Source organism: Felis catus, chromosome B4 (genome assembly GCF_018350175.1).
Source record: "Felis catus isolate Fca126 chromosome B4, F.catus_Fca126_mat1.0, whole genome shotgun sequence".
Classification (NCBI taxonomy): domain Eukaryota; kingdom Metazoa; phylum Chordata; class Mammalia; order Carnivora; family Felidae; genus Felis; species Felis catus.
This window is the reverse complement of record NC_058374.1, coordinates 112,861,477-112,874,790: the sequence shown is the minus strand read 5'-3', so window position 1 is coordinate 112,874,790 and position 13,314 is coordinate 112,861,477. Positions and strand designations below refer to the sequence as shown.

Sequence of the window (13,314 nt, the reverse complement as noted above, 5' to 3'; positions counted from 1 at the left end):
TTATCTTGATGAGGTCCAAAAGTTCATTTTTGCTTTTGTTTCCCTTGTCTCTGGAGACATTTCTAGTAAGAAGTTGTGGCTGAGGTCAAAAAGGTTGCTTCTTATTTTCTCCTGTAGGATTTTGTTAGTTTCCTGCCTTACATTTAGGTCTTTCATCTATTTTGAATTTATTTTTGTGTATGGTGTAAGAAAGTGGTCCAGGTTCATTCCTGTGCATATCACTGTCCAATTTTCCCAGCGCTATTTGCTGAAGATACTGTGTTTTTTTCCCATTGGATACTCTTTTCCTGCTTTGTCAAAGATTAGTTAGTGATACCTTTGTGGATCTCTGCCTGGGCTCTCTGTTCTGTTCCATCGACATCTATGTCTGTTTTTGTGCCAGTACCACACCGTCTTGATGAGTACAGCTTTGTTACACAGCTTGAAGTCCAGCATTGTGATGCCTCCAGCTTTGGTTTTCTGTTTCAACATTACTTTGGCTATTCGAGGTCTTTTGTGATTCCATACAAATTTTAGGATTATTTGTTTCAGCTCTGTGAAGAATGTTGGTGTTATTTTGATAGGGATTGCATTGAACGTGTAGATTGCTTTGCGTAGTATAGATATTTTAACAATGTTTGTTCTTCCAACCCGTGAGCATGGAATGTTTTTCCATTTCTTTGTGTCTTCCTCCATTTCTTTCATAAACTTTCCATAGTTTTCAGTGTACAGAACTTCTACCTCTTTGATTCGGTTTATTCCTAGCTATCTTATATTTTTGGTACAGTTGTGAATGGGATCCGTTCCTTGATTTCTCTTTCTGCTGCTTCATTATTGGTGTATAGAAATGCAAATGACTTTTGTACATTGATTTTATAACCTACAACTGCTGAACCCATGTAGCAGTTCTTGCAGTTTTTTTGTGGAGTCTTTCAGGGGGTGGATCCAACATGTTGGTGGAATCTTTCGTTTTTTTCCTCATACAGTGTCTTGTATGTCATCTGTGAAGAGTGAAAGTTTGACTTCCTCTTTGCCAATTGGTTTGCCTTTTATTTCTTTGTGTTGTCTGAATGCTGAGGCCAGGACTTCCAGCACTATATTAAACAATAGTGGTTAGAGTGGACACCTCTGTCGTGTTCCAGACTTTAGGGTGAAGGGGAATGCTCTCAGTTTTTCCCCCTATTGGCTGTAGGCCTTTCATATATGGCTTATGATGTTTAGATTTCTTTAAGATAAAATAAGCAAAGGGAAACTTTCCAAAAGAAACAGAAGGCAAAGGAGAGTTTTCAGATTTCAGGTCAGCCTTGACAGATTCTGGAGGAATCAGATCAGATTAGGGGATACATCAGCACAGTGTATATGGGTTTATGGTCTAAAATTCCAGGACTTCTATTACTGAGTTCAAAGTCTTTACGGCAACATGCAGATTCTTAGGGAGGTAGCTAATCACTTCAGGTATTGTTTTTATTCTTGATAATCGGTGGAGCGGGATAGCAACACCCTCACATAGCTCTTACTGATGTGGTCCTCTGCACTGAGGACAAGGACAGGCAGCACTATGCTGTCTTCAGAGTGCTCTTTTCTCTTCGTTACTGCTGCAGAACAAAGAGAATTATTAAGAGAAGACCATTCTGTTTAAAATTAATTCCATTTAAGCAAGCAGGACGATGTTTAATTAATTTTGTTAAGAGTTGTAGCCAAAAGGATTTGCAAAATGTTTGGGGGCTTAAAGAGATAAAGCCAGAAAGCCTTAGTTACTAGATAATGCAACTAGTCTTAATAACTGATCCCCTGAGGGTTTCTGATAACCAAGCTCAGGCTCTATTAAGAAAATCATCATGAAACTAAAAGATATTTACCAAGGATAAGAAAGACTGGAACTGGTAATTAATCCTTCTCACTATTAAACAGAGATTAGGTCCTCATGGGATTGTTACGAATTTGAGCTCCCATAGTTCAAAATAGATTTTGAAATATTGGAGACAGCCCAAATAAGACCAAGCTGAATAACTTAAAAACTGCCCATTTTTTATAAGGAAAAATGAAACACTTACTTATTTGGGAAAAGAGAAGACTCAGGAATGATCATTTGTGTGTTCAATCCTATATTAGAACAAGTAATTTAGTTATTGCCTTCTCACAAAACAACTGCATTAGTAGACAGTGTTATGAAGCCCGAGGACAGCATCACTTAAACCAACAGGTGACCAAAGGACAGTGTGAAAATATTAGTTCTGAAAATAAAGTCTTATAGGTTTGGTCAGAGTCTTCCAGAAAACAAGGGACTCCATAGATGCCACCTTTGTCACCTGACAATGTGTGCAGAGTATTAGACTAAATAATGCAGCAAGAAGAAAAAAATTAGGTATTTTCATGGATAGGCTATTCATCTGTTTTTATCCCAAAGCACCTAAGAAGGGGCTAAAAACTGGTGACAGGTAAACAGCCTAGAATCTAAGAAACTGAGAGATGCCACTGTCTTTTTACCTTCACTCATATCCCTCAGATGAGCTCAGTAACATCAGGGAACTTGACCCAATTTGATTTTCTCTTTGTGTCACATGTGGCCTTAGAGAATTAAATGATTGAGTGCCACCCACCTGGGAATGGAGAACTACTCTGATCGAGAACGTGTCGGGAGAGTTAATAATAGGTAAACTCATCTAGCACGCACTGTGGGACAGCGCTGTAACACAGCCAGTGCAGGAACCCAGCTTCATGCCTTTTTGTAGAAATGCTTCTGAAAGTAGCCTCCACATGATGTGAAACTGCAGGATGCAGGGAAGGAGTCCCTACCCCCCAGGATGGCCTCTCTGCTATTGGAGAGGTCTTGATAGATTCTGCACTTTATCCAGTATCACTGCTTCCATTACAAATAAAACTGGTCCCAAGGAAAATAACTCACACTGAGAACAGATCATGTGGAAGCAGGTGTGCGTGATGAGGATGACTGACTGTGCCCTGAATCCCCAAAAACTGGGGGTAGGAGGGAGAACAGGAGGGAAGGCAGAAAGTGGAGAGTCTTGAAGACAGACTTTCCTCCATCAGTTTGCCCTCACCTGCTTTCAAAATTCAATACAGCTATTCACTTCTGGTCAGTGAAAAAGAATTCCTGATGCACAGGTTAGAAGCAGACACCTGGATTTATGAAAGCATGCCAGAATACATGACATAAGTTTCATCTTCCTCTAGAACTTTTGCAGTGTGAATGGAAGTGGAGAGAGGAGATTTGACACAAATGTACTTTGTCTCCATACCTGTAGTAAGGCTCAGTTTCACAAACCATGTCAGGTACCAGGAGCCTACAACAAATCTTGTATTCTGTGGGAAAAACGTTTTTATGTAATCTGATTTGTTTGGTTCTGATAGATAAGAGAGGAAAAGGAGACTTTTTTTTCCAAAACACTCAGATCATATTTATGCATTGTTTCAGGGCATATTTTTCTTTGTAAATGGGAATGCAAAGGGTTTATTGTTTCTTTGCTCTCAGAATGTTCCAAGCAATAAAAAAATGGATTTTTTTTTACTTTCCCGGCATTAAACAGGTAAGGCTTTTGCCACATTTACTGAATTTCATTTAACATTAATGAAAAGTGAAGAAAGCAACGCTAGACACGCAAGGAAAATTATTTCTTATTAGAACATTTCTAAAATATCCATTTCTAGTATCACTGTATACATTAACTTTTTCTTAATTGGTGAGCTTGTTACAGATTAAATATATTAAAACCGACTTTTTGCATTTAAAATGTTTAAGGCGACATGTTGGCAATTAGAACTCCTTTAACATATTTCAAGAACTCTATACACTATGGCATTTGGATTCGACTGCTTATTTTGAGTGACTATAAAGTAATTTGGGGTTTTTAAGGACTGAGAAGCATTTCTCAAGGTTAGCTTTTCCAAACAGAAAATTGAGTGTTATAAATTCCACCTCCCACAGACCAGAATTCACAACCATTGGTCAGGGGCACATACTACTGGCTCGGCGTCCTCAGTCACTTCGTGCCATTTCACCAAGTAGGAGCCAAAGGTAAGTTTTTACAATTGCTTTCTTCTTGGGTGAGATACTTTTTTTTTCTTCTCTAACAACTTTTTGAGAAATAATTCAACTTGCTTTCATATTTCATGGTGAACTTTGATTCAATGGTTTAGGTTTAAGTTTGTTATTTTACGTTTATATTACTCTTGGAAAACTCAAATTTTTAATTAGCTCAGGAATTAATAACACACAGTAAAATGGTTGATCTTAATAGCCAGGATAGATGCCAATAAAATTGTAGTAGTTTCCAATATATTCCTTAAATCAAGTGCCCTGACATTGACCATGTTTCTTGCCTTATAGACATGCACTATTGATTAGCATTGATTGAAATATCATGCAAAAGAAGAAAAAGGGAGATTTCATGCGTTTAAAAATATATTGATGATTATATGGCAATTATGCATTTAGAATGTCTTTATAAACTATATATTTTAAAGTTTTATTATAAGCATAATTTTCAAAATATCATGAAATGGTATTAAGTGGGCAACAAGTTCAAAGATACAACATTAAATACTAGTATAGTTACTTGGAGGAAGAAATGTACTTTTTAAACTAAGCATAGGTAGGTGTTCTTCATATTTCTGGGGTTTGCACAGACTGTCTCATTGCTGATAACTTTGAGGGATATGCCCAAAGCAAATAAACTCTAAGAATGTAGACACATACTCACATTTATAGTTTGAAGTGAGAAAAAAATCATCAGCAAGTACATAATTACTTTGAACAATGAAAGTGGCCAGAAATGTAGAAGGAAATGTAAAAAGAAAAGATTTTCTCTAGGTTAGTGGGGTCCACAGTTAATGTTTTCCACTCGACTATGGAAGAATGGTTTGTGGAAAATTTGTAAATCACACTGTTTGATTAAGTAGGACTTTGCTGGTGATTGTGTACAACAGTTCGAAATCTGCAATCCTGCAAAGACCCCTGCAAAGGCAAGTGACATAGAGGCTTGGCTTATCCAGGATGGATAAAAAAATTACTTGAAGAAATCATAGGAGGGAATAAAAAGGAGCTCCTTGTACTGCTTCTTATTCTCGGAGGAATTTCATATGCCTCTGCCTAAACCTGCTTCATAAAGACTTTCTTTCAAGTAACTGAAGGTCAGTTTGTCTGCCAGTGCATTCAAGTTTAAAAGTAATATTTATCATGAATTCCCTTTTATACGTGTGTATAGGTACAAAACACCATAGGCACTGTTCTTGAAGTAAACCCGAGAAATGTATCCAAAATACAACACCTTTAAGATTAGACATGCTTGATAAGAAAAGTTTTCCAGATTCTTTGCCTCCTCGAAAAATGATTACCAGGTAACATTTTTGATAGGCCCAATTTAGATGTTTAAAATTAAACGTGAGAGGTTTTTTTTCCCCTAAAACTAGAATGTATTCAAAGGAGTACATACAGAACTAAAATAATTAAAATGGTAAGACCTTGATCGAATCCCCCCGCCACGATGTTACCATGGAAAATAAGAATTGTGCTTAACAAAGAATTACGAAACAAAAACTTCTTAATCTTATGTGTGTGGAAATCCTCCTCCAAGAAAATCTTGCCTTATAGTGTCTTTTAGGCATGTATTCTGACTGATTCTGAGTTTAAAGCTTAGATAGCTATGAAGAACTGAAATAAAACACGAAGGACTAAAGAAAAAATCATTTTCTGCCTCATTCGGTTAAGAATAAGTTTTGAAAAATATTGCATGAAATAGTAAATTATACACATATTAAATTATGCATACATCAATGATACCCAGAGGCAACAAGGAAGTAAAAAAGAAAAAAAAAAAAAAAGAAAACCTTCATTATTTTGTCTGGAAAAAGCTATAGGCTTAAATGTGCAAGAAACACTTATGAGTCCTAGTTAGATCGCTAGTCAACTCTGCCTCGGTTTCCTCATCTGTAAAATGGAGTTACGGTTATAGTCCTCCGCCACCTCCTTCTCCTTCCTACATCCCAGAGTTGATGAAAGAAACTTAATGTTTAGTAAAAGGTAAAACTCTAAGGCAAAGGCTTTCATGAACAAGTGTATCACAATATTTCTGTGTCCCCTTTTTCCCTGTGTTTCTGTATGAAAGAAACATAATTTCACTGTAATGACTATATCTACTGTAAAAATGTGGATAGGTTTGTGAATTAATTTGAACATCTGCTATGAATAGCCTTCAGCATCCGTATAATTTCATGTGTTATGTTTATAAATGATCCATATAAAGAAAGCTACCAGCTTGAGTTTCACAGTGTCGAACTGTGAATTTATCATTCCTAGTTAGTGGAAACTATTCCTAAGTTATTATCAATTAGATATTTATACATTTAAGTATTTTTTGTTAGGAAAGCTTGAAAAATGAAAACGTTAGCAAGACTCATTCTGGGACTTGTCATCTTTGATGCTGCTGTGACTGCTCCCACTCTGGACCCCATCAACTATGACTCAGAAACTTACGACGCCACTTTGGACGACCTGGATAATTTATACAACTATGAAAACATACCTATTGGTCAAGCTGAGGTAACTGATTCCTGCCTCTCTTGAGACTTTTAAAAGCATGAATAGGGGGAGTTATTGAGATTTGCTCTCTTCAAATAGATTTTTGTTTATTTATAAATAGAGATGTTCTATCTTTATGGTTTCATATGAACCCTTTCTCCACAATCTGTTCAATCTGTTGGAAGTTAACATTGGGACACTCTTTTGCTTTCGCCTGGTTCACTTCATTTTCTTTATATCTTCTCACAAATTAAAACAACAATAACAAAAAAGAGTTTCTTTCAAGTTAGAACAAAGAGCATTAGAGGAGAAGAGTGGAAATAGTACACGTGCGATAATAAGAGGAAAATAAATTTGAATAAAATAAGAATGCAAAGAAAGGGCAGTGATTTGGAACTCCACTGTGTTCCAAGAGTGAGTGTGCTTTTCTAAATGACGGATTATCTCTCAGCTAATGTAGGCATTGGCAAGGTTACAGCCCATTACATAAATCTGATATGACATGTTTCCAATTAAATGTTAGACTTTTTACATAACTAAAGGATACAGACTAATTTTTTAAATCAAAACACAAATAGACCTTGAAATGTTGGAGGGTAATTAATGTACAACATTGACAAAAACTAATTAAGCATAAATCAACCAAAAGGGAAGTTACATCACCTTTACAGGATCATAACATATTTTGGGCAGTCACTCAAGTGTAAGTCTTGTTAGAATAATTACTTTTGGTAACTAGGGAAATAAAATATTTTGACAAAAGCATTTATTTAAATTGTATGGACGTAGCTATATCTTTATTAAGAGGATATGCATTCTCGTTATTATGTTGCCTTATGAAATTTAATAATCAAATTTTTGCAATGCGATGACTCTCACATCTTCTTCCCCACCCCATCTTCCTTTCCATCCTCTTCCCACCCCATTCCTTCTCTGTCTCCCTCTTTCCTTATTTTTAGTACAGTTTTAGGCTTGACAGAAGACCACTTGTCTTCTGCACATTTGGTTGTGATTGTTTTCCAAGTCTTTATACATTGTTTGATTCATTTTGCTGTATGACTTCTACTATGTTAAGGGAATTTTCTGTAGAGTTTATAGTCATTAACACTAGTCTTGCTATACATGTTCTCTAGATCTCCAATCTAATGCATCAGTTTAGAATATAAGGAGAAACTTTGTTAGTGCTTAACTCCTCTGCTCCGCTCCTTTTCCCATTTTGCATAAATATTTTTAAAAAAAAAGACTCAGGGGGCGCCTGGGTGGCGCAGTCGGTTAAGCGTCCGACTTCAGCCAGGTCACGATCTCGCGGTCCGGGAGTTCGAGCCCCGCGTCAGGCTCTGGGCTGATGGCTCGGAGCCTGGAGCCTGTTTCCTATTCTGTGTCTCCCTCTCTCTCTGCCCCTCCCCCGTTCATGCTCTGTCTCTCTCTGTCCCAAAAATAAATAAAAACGTTGAAAAAAAAATTAAAAAAAAAAATAAAAAAAAGACTCAGTATGTATCTGCAGTTATCTACCAAGCTAAATATTTTAGTTTTAAATGTACTGTCATTCCTCCAAAAGATATTTCATAAGATCAAAGAGGTTTGATGAATATCATCAGTGAATCCTCTGTTTTGAGTAGGCCTGTGGAGTGGGTTCTAGAGACTGCTCAAGGCTGCCCTAGATAAAATTTTGAAGGAGATGAGCTTTATCTGTAGACCTCTTTAAAGCCATTCCTTGATGTCAGAATCCCTCTTTGCTGCGCAGACATTCTCAAGAGATTCTGAAGTTCTTTGTGCCATCAAGAAGCTTAAGGTGATAAATGTATCTCTATAAAGATGGTTTCGTATCCAACCCTTCTTCAGTATTTGCTTATTCTGGAAGAGCAACCTTCTTGCAAGGTACCAAATATGTGGCATTGTATCCTGTTACCTCATTCAAATATGCTTAATTTTCACACTGACGTAGCCAAACTCAGCATCCTTAACAACTCTCTCCAGAGAGCCACAAAATAATCTCTTGTTGATGACTGAAATACATAAGTCATCCCTGATTTAATAATCTTTTGTGATGAAGAAAACCAGTTTATAGATAGATGATATACATATACACATATACCTGTGCTATAATGAAAATGTAACACATTTGAAAACAAACTATGCATAATTTTTTAATTTTACCAAGTTGGTCCAGTAGCAAAAACCAATTCACCAATCCACCCACCCACCACCTATGAAAAAACAAAATACAAAACCAATGTAATATAATAAATAAAATGACCTGAGGAATAAAATTCAGAACTTAAGCTCAGATCTTAACAAGTTGTTAATGTAAATTGCTTTAGAAACAAAGAACTAATATTCAATTCCTTATGAGAAGATGTGAAATCAAGCCAATAGATCCAGCCATGCTGCATGGATTCTAGAATGTAGTTACTCATTACCTGAATTTCTTGACTTTAGTCATGGAAATTCAGATTCTGACAACTCCTGATAAGCTTATTTATCTCATATTTATCAACTAAGAACAGTTGTTCTACATTTTCTTATTCCTGTATGACACTTTTTGAGTGAACACACTGGTAACTTACCCATATAAGGTACAGTTGATAAAAAAAAATTCATGGTAAATGAAGCACATGGAGAATGGTAAGATAAAGTTCTTTTCTTTTATGTCTTCAATCCCAAGAGTGTGGTTCTGACTATGTCAGTCTAGAATTTATTTCAATTCTAGAAAAGGCAAGTTTATATTTTAAAATTATAAATTTATAGAATAACCGAGCAATGTTTCTAAAATATATGCCAGTTTCTTTCTTACAAATTTTAAGACTTGCATCTTGGGCCAATATAATAGACCCTCTAGACTTTGAATGATTTATCCTTAAGGCCTTAGACATATGAGGTAGGCAGAAATCTAAGATGTCCCCTAAGTGACTCCTTCCCTGGTGTGTCCATGCCCTCTATAATTCTCAACATCATAACTATATTGGGATATCAGGCTTATAATTAGGTTATTTTATATGGTACAACTGAAATTTAAAAAGGGAGATTCTACTGGTTGGCTTGATCTATACTGAGTCCTTTAAAACAGTGTCTTGAGGTCAGGGACAAATTTTAAAGCATGAAATGAATTCAAGGAAATGGAAAACTATTTGTTGCTGGCTTTAAAGATGGATGGGTCCACATAGCAAGGAATGCAGGAAGTCTCTAAATTTTGAGAGTGACTGACAGCCAGAGAGCATATGGAAACCACAGTCCTATAGATATAAGGAACCCAGAGGTATACCTGAGATCACAGCCCTGGCCATTAGCTTGATTTTAGCCTTGTGAGACCCTGGGCAGATGTCTGGCCATTCCTGGACTTCTGACCATTCCCGGACATTCTTGGACTTCCGACTCACAGAAACTGTTAGTTAAAAATGGGTATAGATTTAAGCTGCTAAATGTATAGCAATTTGCTTTGCAGCCATAGAAAACTAATACAATATGTAATAATGTAAATTTTTTTCTGAAAACCAAATTTGAATTGTACTGCTGCAAGGCTTGCATTTGTGAATCCAGTGATTTATCTAGCAATGAGACAAACCACCCCTCCAACCCCAGAGTTAGAATCTCAATAGAGCTTTGTCGATTTCTACTGGTGGTAGTATATTCATTACCTCCCTAGTGAGTGAAAGGGTCATGAAAGAATTTCTAGTTTTGAAAATGACATGCAGGAATAGTATTCCAGACTGCTGACTTAAGTGATTTCTGATGATTTAGAATATTCAGAATCTGCTGGATTCTGTGTTAGAAGCAGATCTTAGGCTCAGCAATTCCATCATAATGCTCTATGTTACCCAGTGGATAATGGATAAACTTGCTGGTATAACATAAATTTTTTTCAGTCTTTTACTTAGCCTTTATTTTAATTTAATGGTACAAGTGAGAATTGGTTACAAGCAGTAAGACAAAAATATGAACTTTTTGCTTTCTGATGAATATTAGCTAACCTTGATTGAGCACTTTTTATGTGCTGAGTACTATTCTAGGCCTGTCACATGCATGATCTCCTTACTCACAACAAAACTAGGAAGTGATATTGTTCTTTTCATTGAATACATGAGACTATTGAGATAAAGAGCGGTTAAGTAACTTGATTAAGATCATAGTTGTTAATGACATATAATTATAGTGATATTATCTTCTCGTATCAAAAAATAATTTCCAGCAGGTTAATAAAAAAATATTATCCTCCCTCCATTTTCTACCATTTTCCAAATTGTCCTTTTAACTTGATACTTGTTTTAGTAGAACTGAATGCTGGTGCTCCAACACTGCTAAAAGCATTTGTTCTATGGGTGAATAATGTAATCTAGAAGTAAATTTTAGAGACAGTTGACTTACCCAACTTGTAAGAAAGAATGGCTTAAGACTACTTCAGGAGCTCCTGTGTGGCTCAGTAGGTTGAGCGTCTGACTTCGGCTCAAGTCATGATCTCGTGGTTTGTGAGTTCGAGCCCCATGTCGGATGCTAGCTCGGAGCCTGCAGCCTGCTTCGGATTCTGTGTCTCCCTCTCTCTCTGTCCCTCCTCCACTTGTGCTTTGTCTCTCTCTGTCTCCCAAAAATGAATAAATGTAAAAAAAATTAAATTAAAATAAAAAAAGACTACTTCAAAGATTAATTGTAGATAGTCATCCTCCAACATAGTATATCTATGCTATGGGGAATAGCCTATAGCTATCTCTCTATGTCTCTATTTCTATCCATCTATCTATCTATCTGTCTATCTATCTAACATCTATCTATCCATCCATCCAATGTAGATATAGATATAGATACAAATATAAATATAGATAGATATATAAAATCATAAGTATTTGGTGGTTTAGACTCCACGGAAACATTTTGTTATTTGCCTTAAAGTTTTCATCAGAACACAGTTAAAAATTTGATATTCTTTGAGTGATTTAAACTGAGACTGTATTTTTGATTAAGGTAGGTATTTGATGCTTCTGTTTCCGTGGTATAGTTTTGGGGTTATTGATTACTCATTTCTCTTAGGTCTCAGAAAAACATTGGCCTGCCCATGAGTTATTTCCTTTGCCCAGAAAAGTACTCAGTGGCAGTATTAGTATTTATGGAGCATATGAACTTCCGTTCCTGCAGTAACCTTTCCTTGGCTCCATCCAATCAGATTTACCCTCCCCTATCCTGCCTCACTCCAGTCTTATATAATTACTTGTACTTAATTGCATCTGCAGTGTCTCTGCATCTTTAATAAACACCATAAATGTTGTATCACAGAGCCCTGTGGAGCACTTGGTTGTACTTAATGTGGGACAGCATGAGGGGCACTTACAGTGATGCCATACAATGCTCTTCAGGAGGATATGGGGTAGACATTTCTCTCAGGCCTCAGTACCCAAATGGGTTGCAAATTTTCAGGAATGTGCTTATTTTCTGGGCTCTACATCTTGTAAATAATTTTATTTGTCATTTTGCTCAGAAATTTGGGCCCTGAATTTTTGCTGCATTCTTTCCTCATTTTATATTACTTCCCCCACCTTTACTTTCCCATCATCCTAATCTCCTCATGTAAATTGTTTAAAGAATTACCATACGTGCTTTTAAAACTGCCTCATATACTTTCTGGAATAGGATGGAGTAAGCATTCATAGCTAACTGGCAATAACTAATAACAGGATATCAGTAATAATTGACCCATAGGGATTTTTTTGAATGAAAGGTGCCTTCTTTGCTATTACTCTCCATTGATCTTAAAATTAGGCCATTGTTTTCTTTTTCATAAGGAGAATAAGTAGTGAACTTATTTAAAATCATCCCAAAGAAAATCACCATTGAAAGAAATGAATTAAGCTTAAAAAATAGCTTTCAGGGATGAAGAAGCGATAAGATTCATCAAAGGAATGAAAGTTAAATTTAGTGGAGTTGTAGAAATGGGCAAGTATTCAGTGAAGGCAGCTGTATCCAGGAACAGTTGAACAATGGTTTCTTTTCAGTTGCCATAATGGTAATATGATGCCATGCAGAATAATTTTAGAACAAATGTTGGTGCCCTGTAACATTAGAAATTGCTTAAGAAAATGACATTAACTTTTAGCTACTCATAGAATCAATGTCCACTTCAGATAATGATATATAAAAAGTATTTTAATTCGGTTATCTAAATATGATAAATTGGTATAGAGCTTTGGTAATGCTAACAGATAACATCTTTGTATTTTCTCAACAGAAAGCAATTAATTAGTAATATTTCTACTATTTATTTCCTCTGGTAATAAAGATATGGAATACTTTTATCTTTTATCTTTTTTTTTACCTTTATATTTGGAATGATGTCTCACTTTGGCCAGTTTATGAAATATATTTAAAAGTTTCAAACTTATGGTTTGCATATAAAATACTTTTTATTGGAAGAAGTAACTTAAACTCAGCCTGAATTAAATGTTCTTTTCAGAATTTGGCAAAAAATAAAAGCTAATATTTCTCCTCACCCTCCCTCCTCAGCAAAGACACTCTGGAGAAAGTGGGGGGGGGTAGAATTTTGCTGATGAGCTTTTAATATGGTTGTCTGATTGACTTTCCATATGCTTCTTTTAAAAACAGTGTTAAACTATTTGAATCTCATTTTAAAACTATTTGAAAACTAAGAAAATGCAACAAACATACAATCATATAGGTTCATCAGGGCAAAAGAACACTGATAGTCTTTGCCAGTGACTTATTTGTGTTTGTATTATACGTTATTTATGAGACCACAAGCCTAAGTTAATTCTCATAACTATCCTTTGAAATGATAAATTATTCTATTATTATTATTA

The 13,314-nt window shown here is 35.7% G+C and overlaps 1 protein-coding gene across 2 annotated transcripts in view; it reads left to right on the top strand.

The window, feature by feature from the left end:
* Nucleotides 1-3,904: 3,904 nt before the first annotated feature.
* Nucleotides 3,905-13,314, top strand: part of EPYC (epiphycan) — a 36,915-nt gene continuing 27,505 nt past the window's right edge. For both annotated transcript variants that reach the window (XM_045062148.1, XM_003989107.5), the window contains exons 1-2: nt 3,905-4,012; nt 6,358-6,535. In XM_045062148.1, the coding sequence (XP_044918083.1) occupies nt 6,371-6,535 (165 nt within the window). In that variant the 5' untranslated portion in view covers nt 3,905-4,012; nt 6,358-6,370. The remainder of the gene's footprint in view (nt 4,013-6,357; nt 6,536-13,314) is intronic.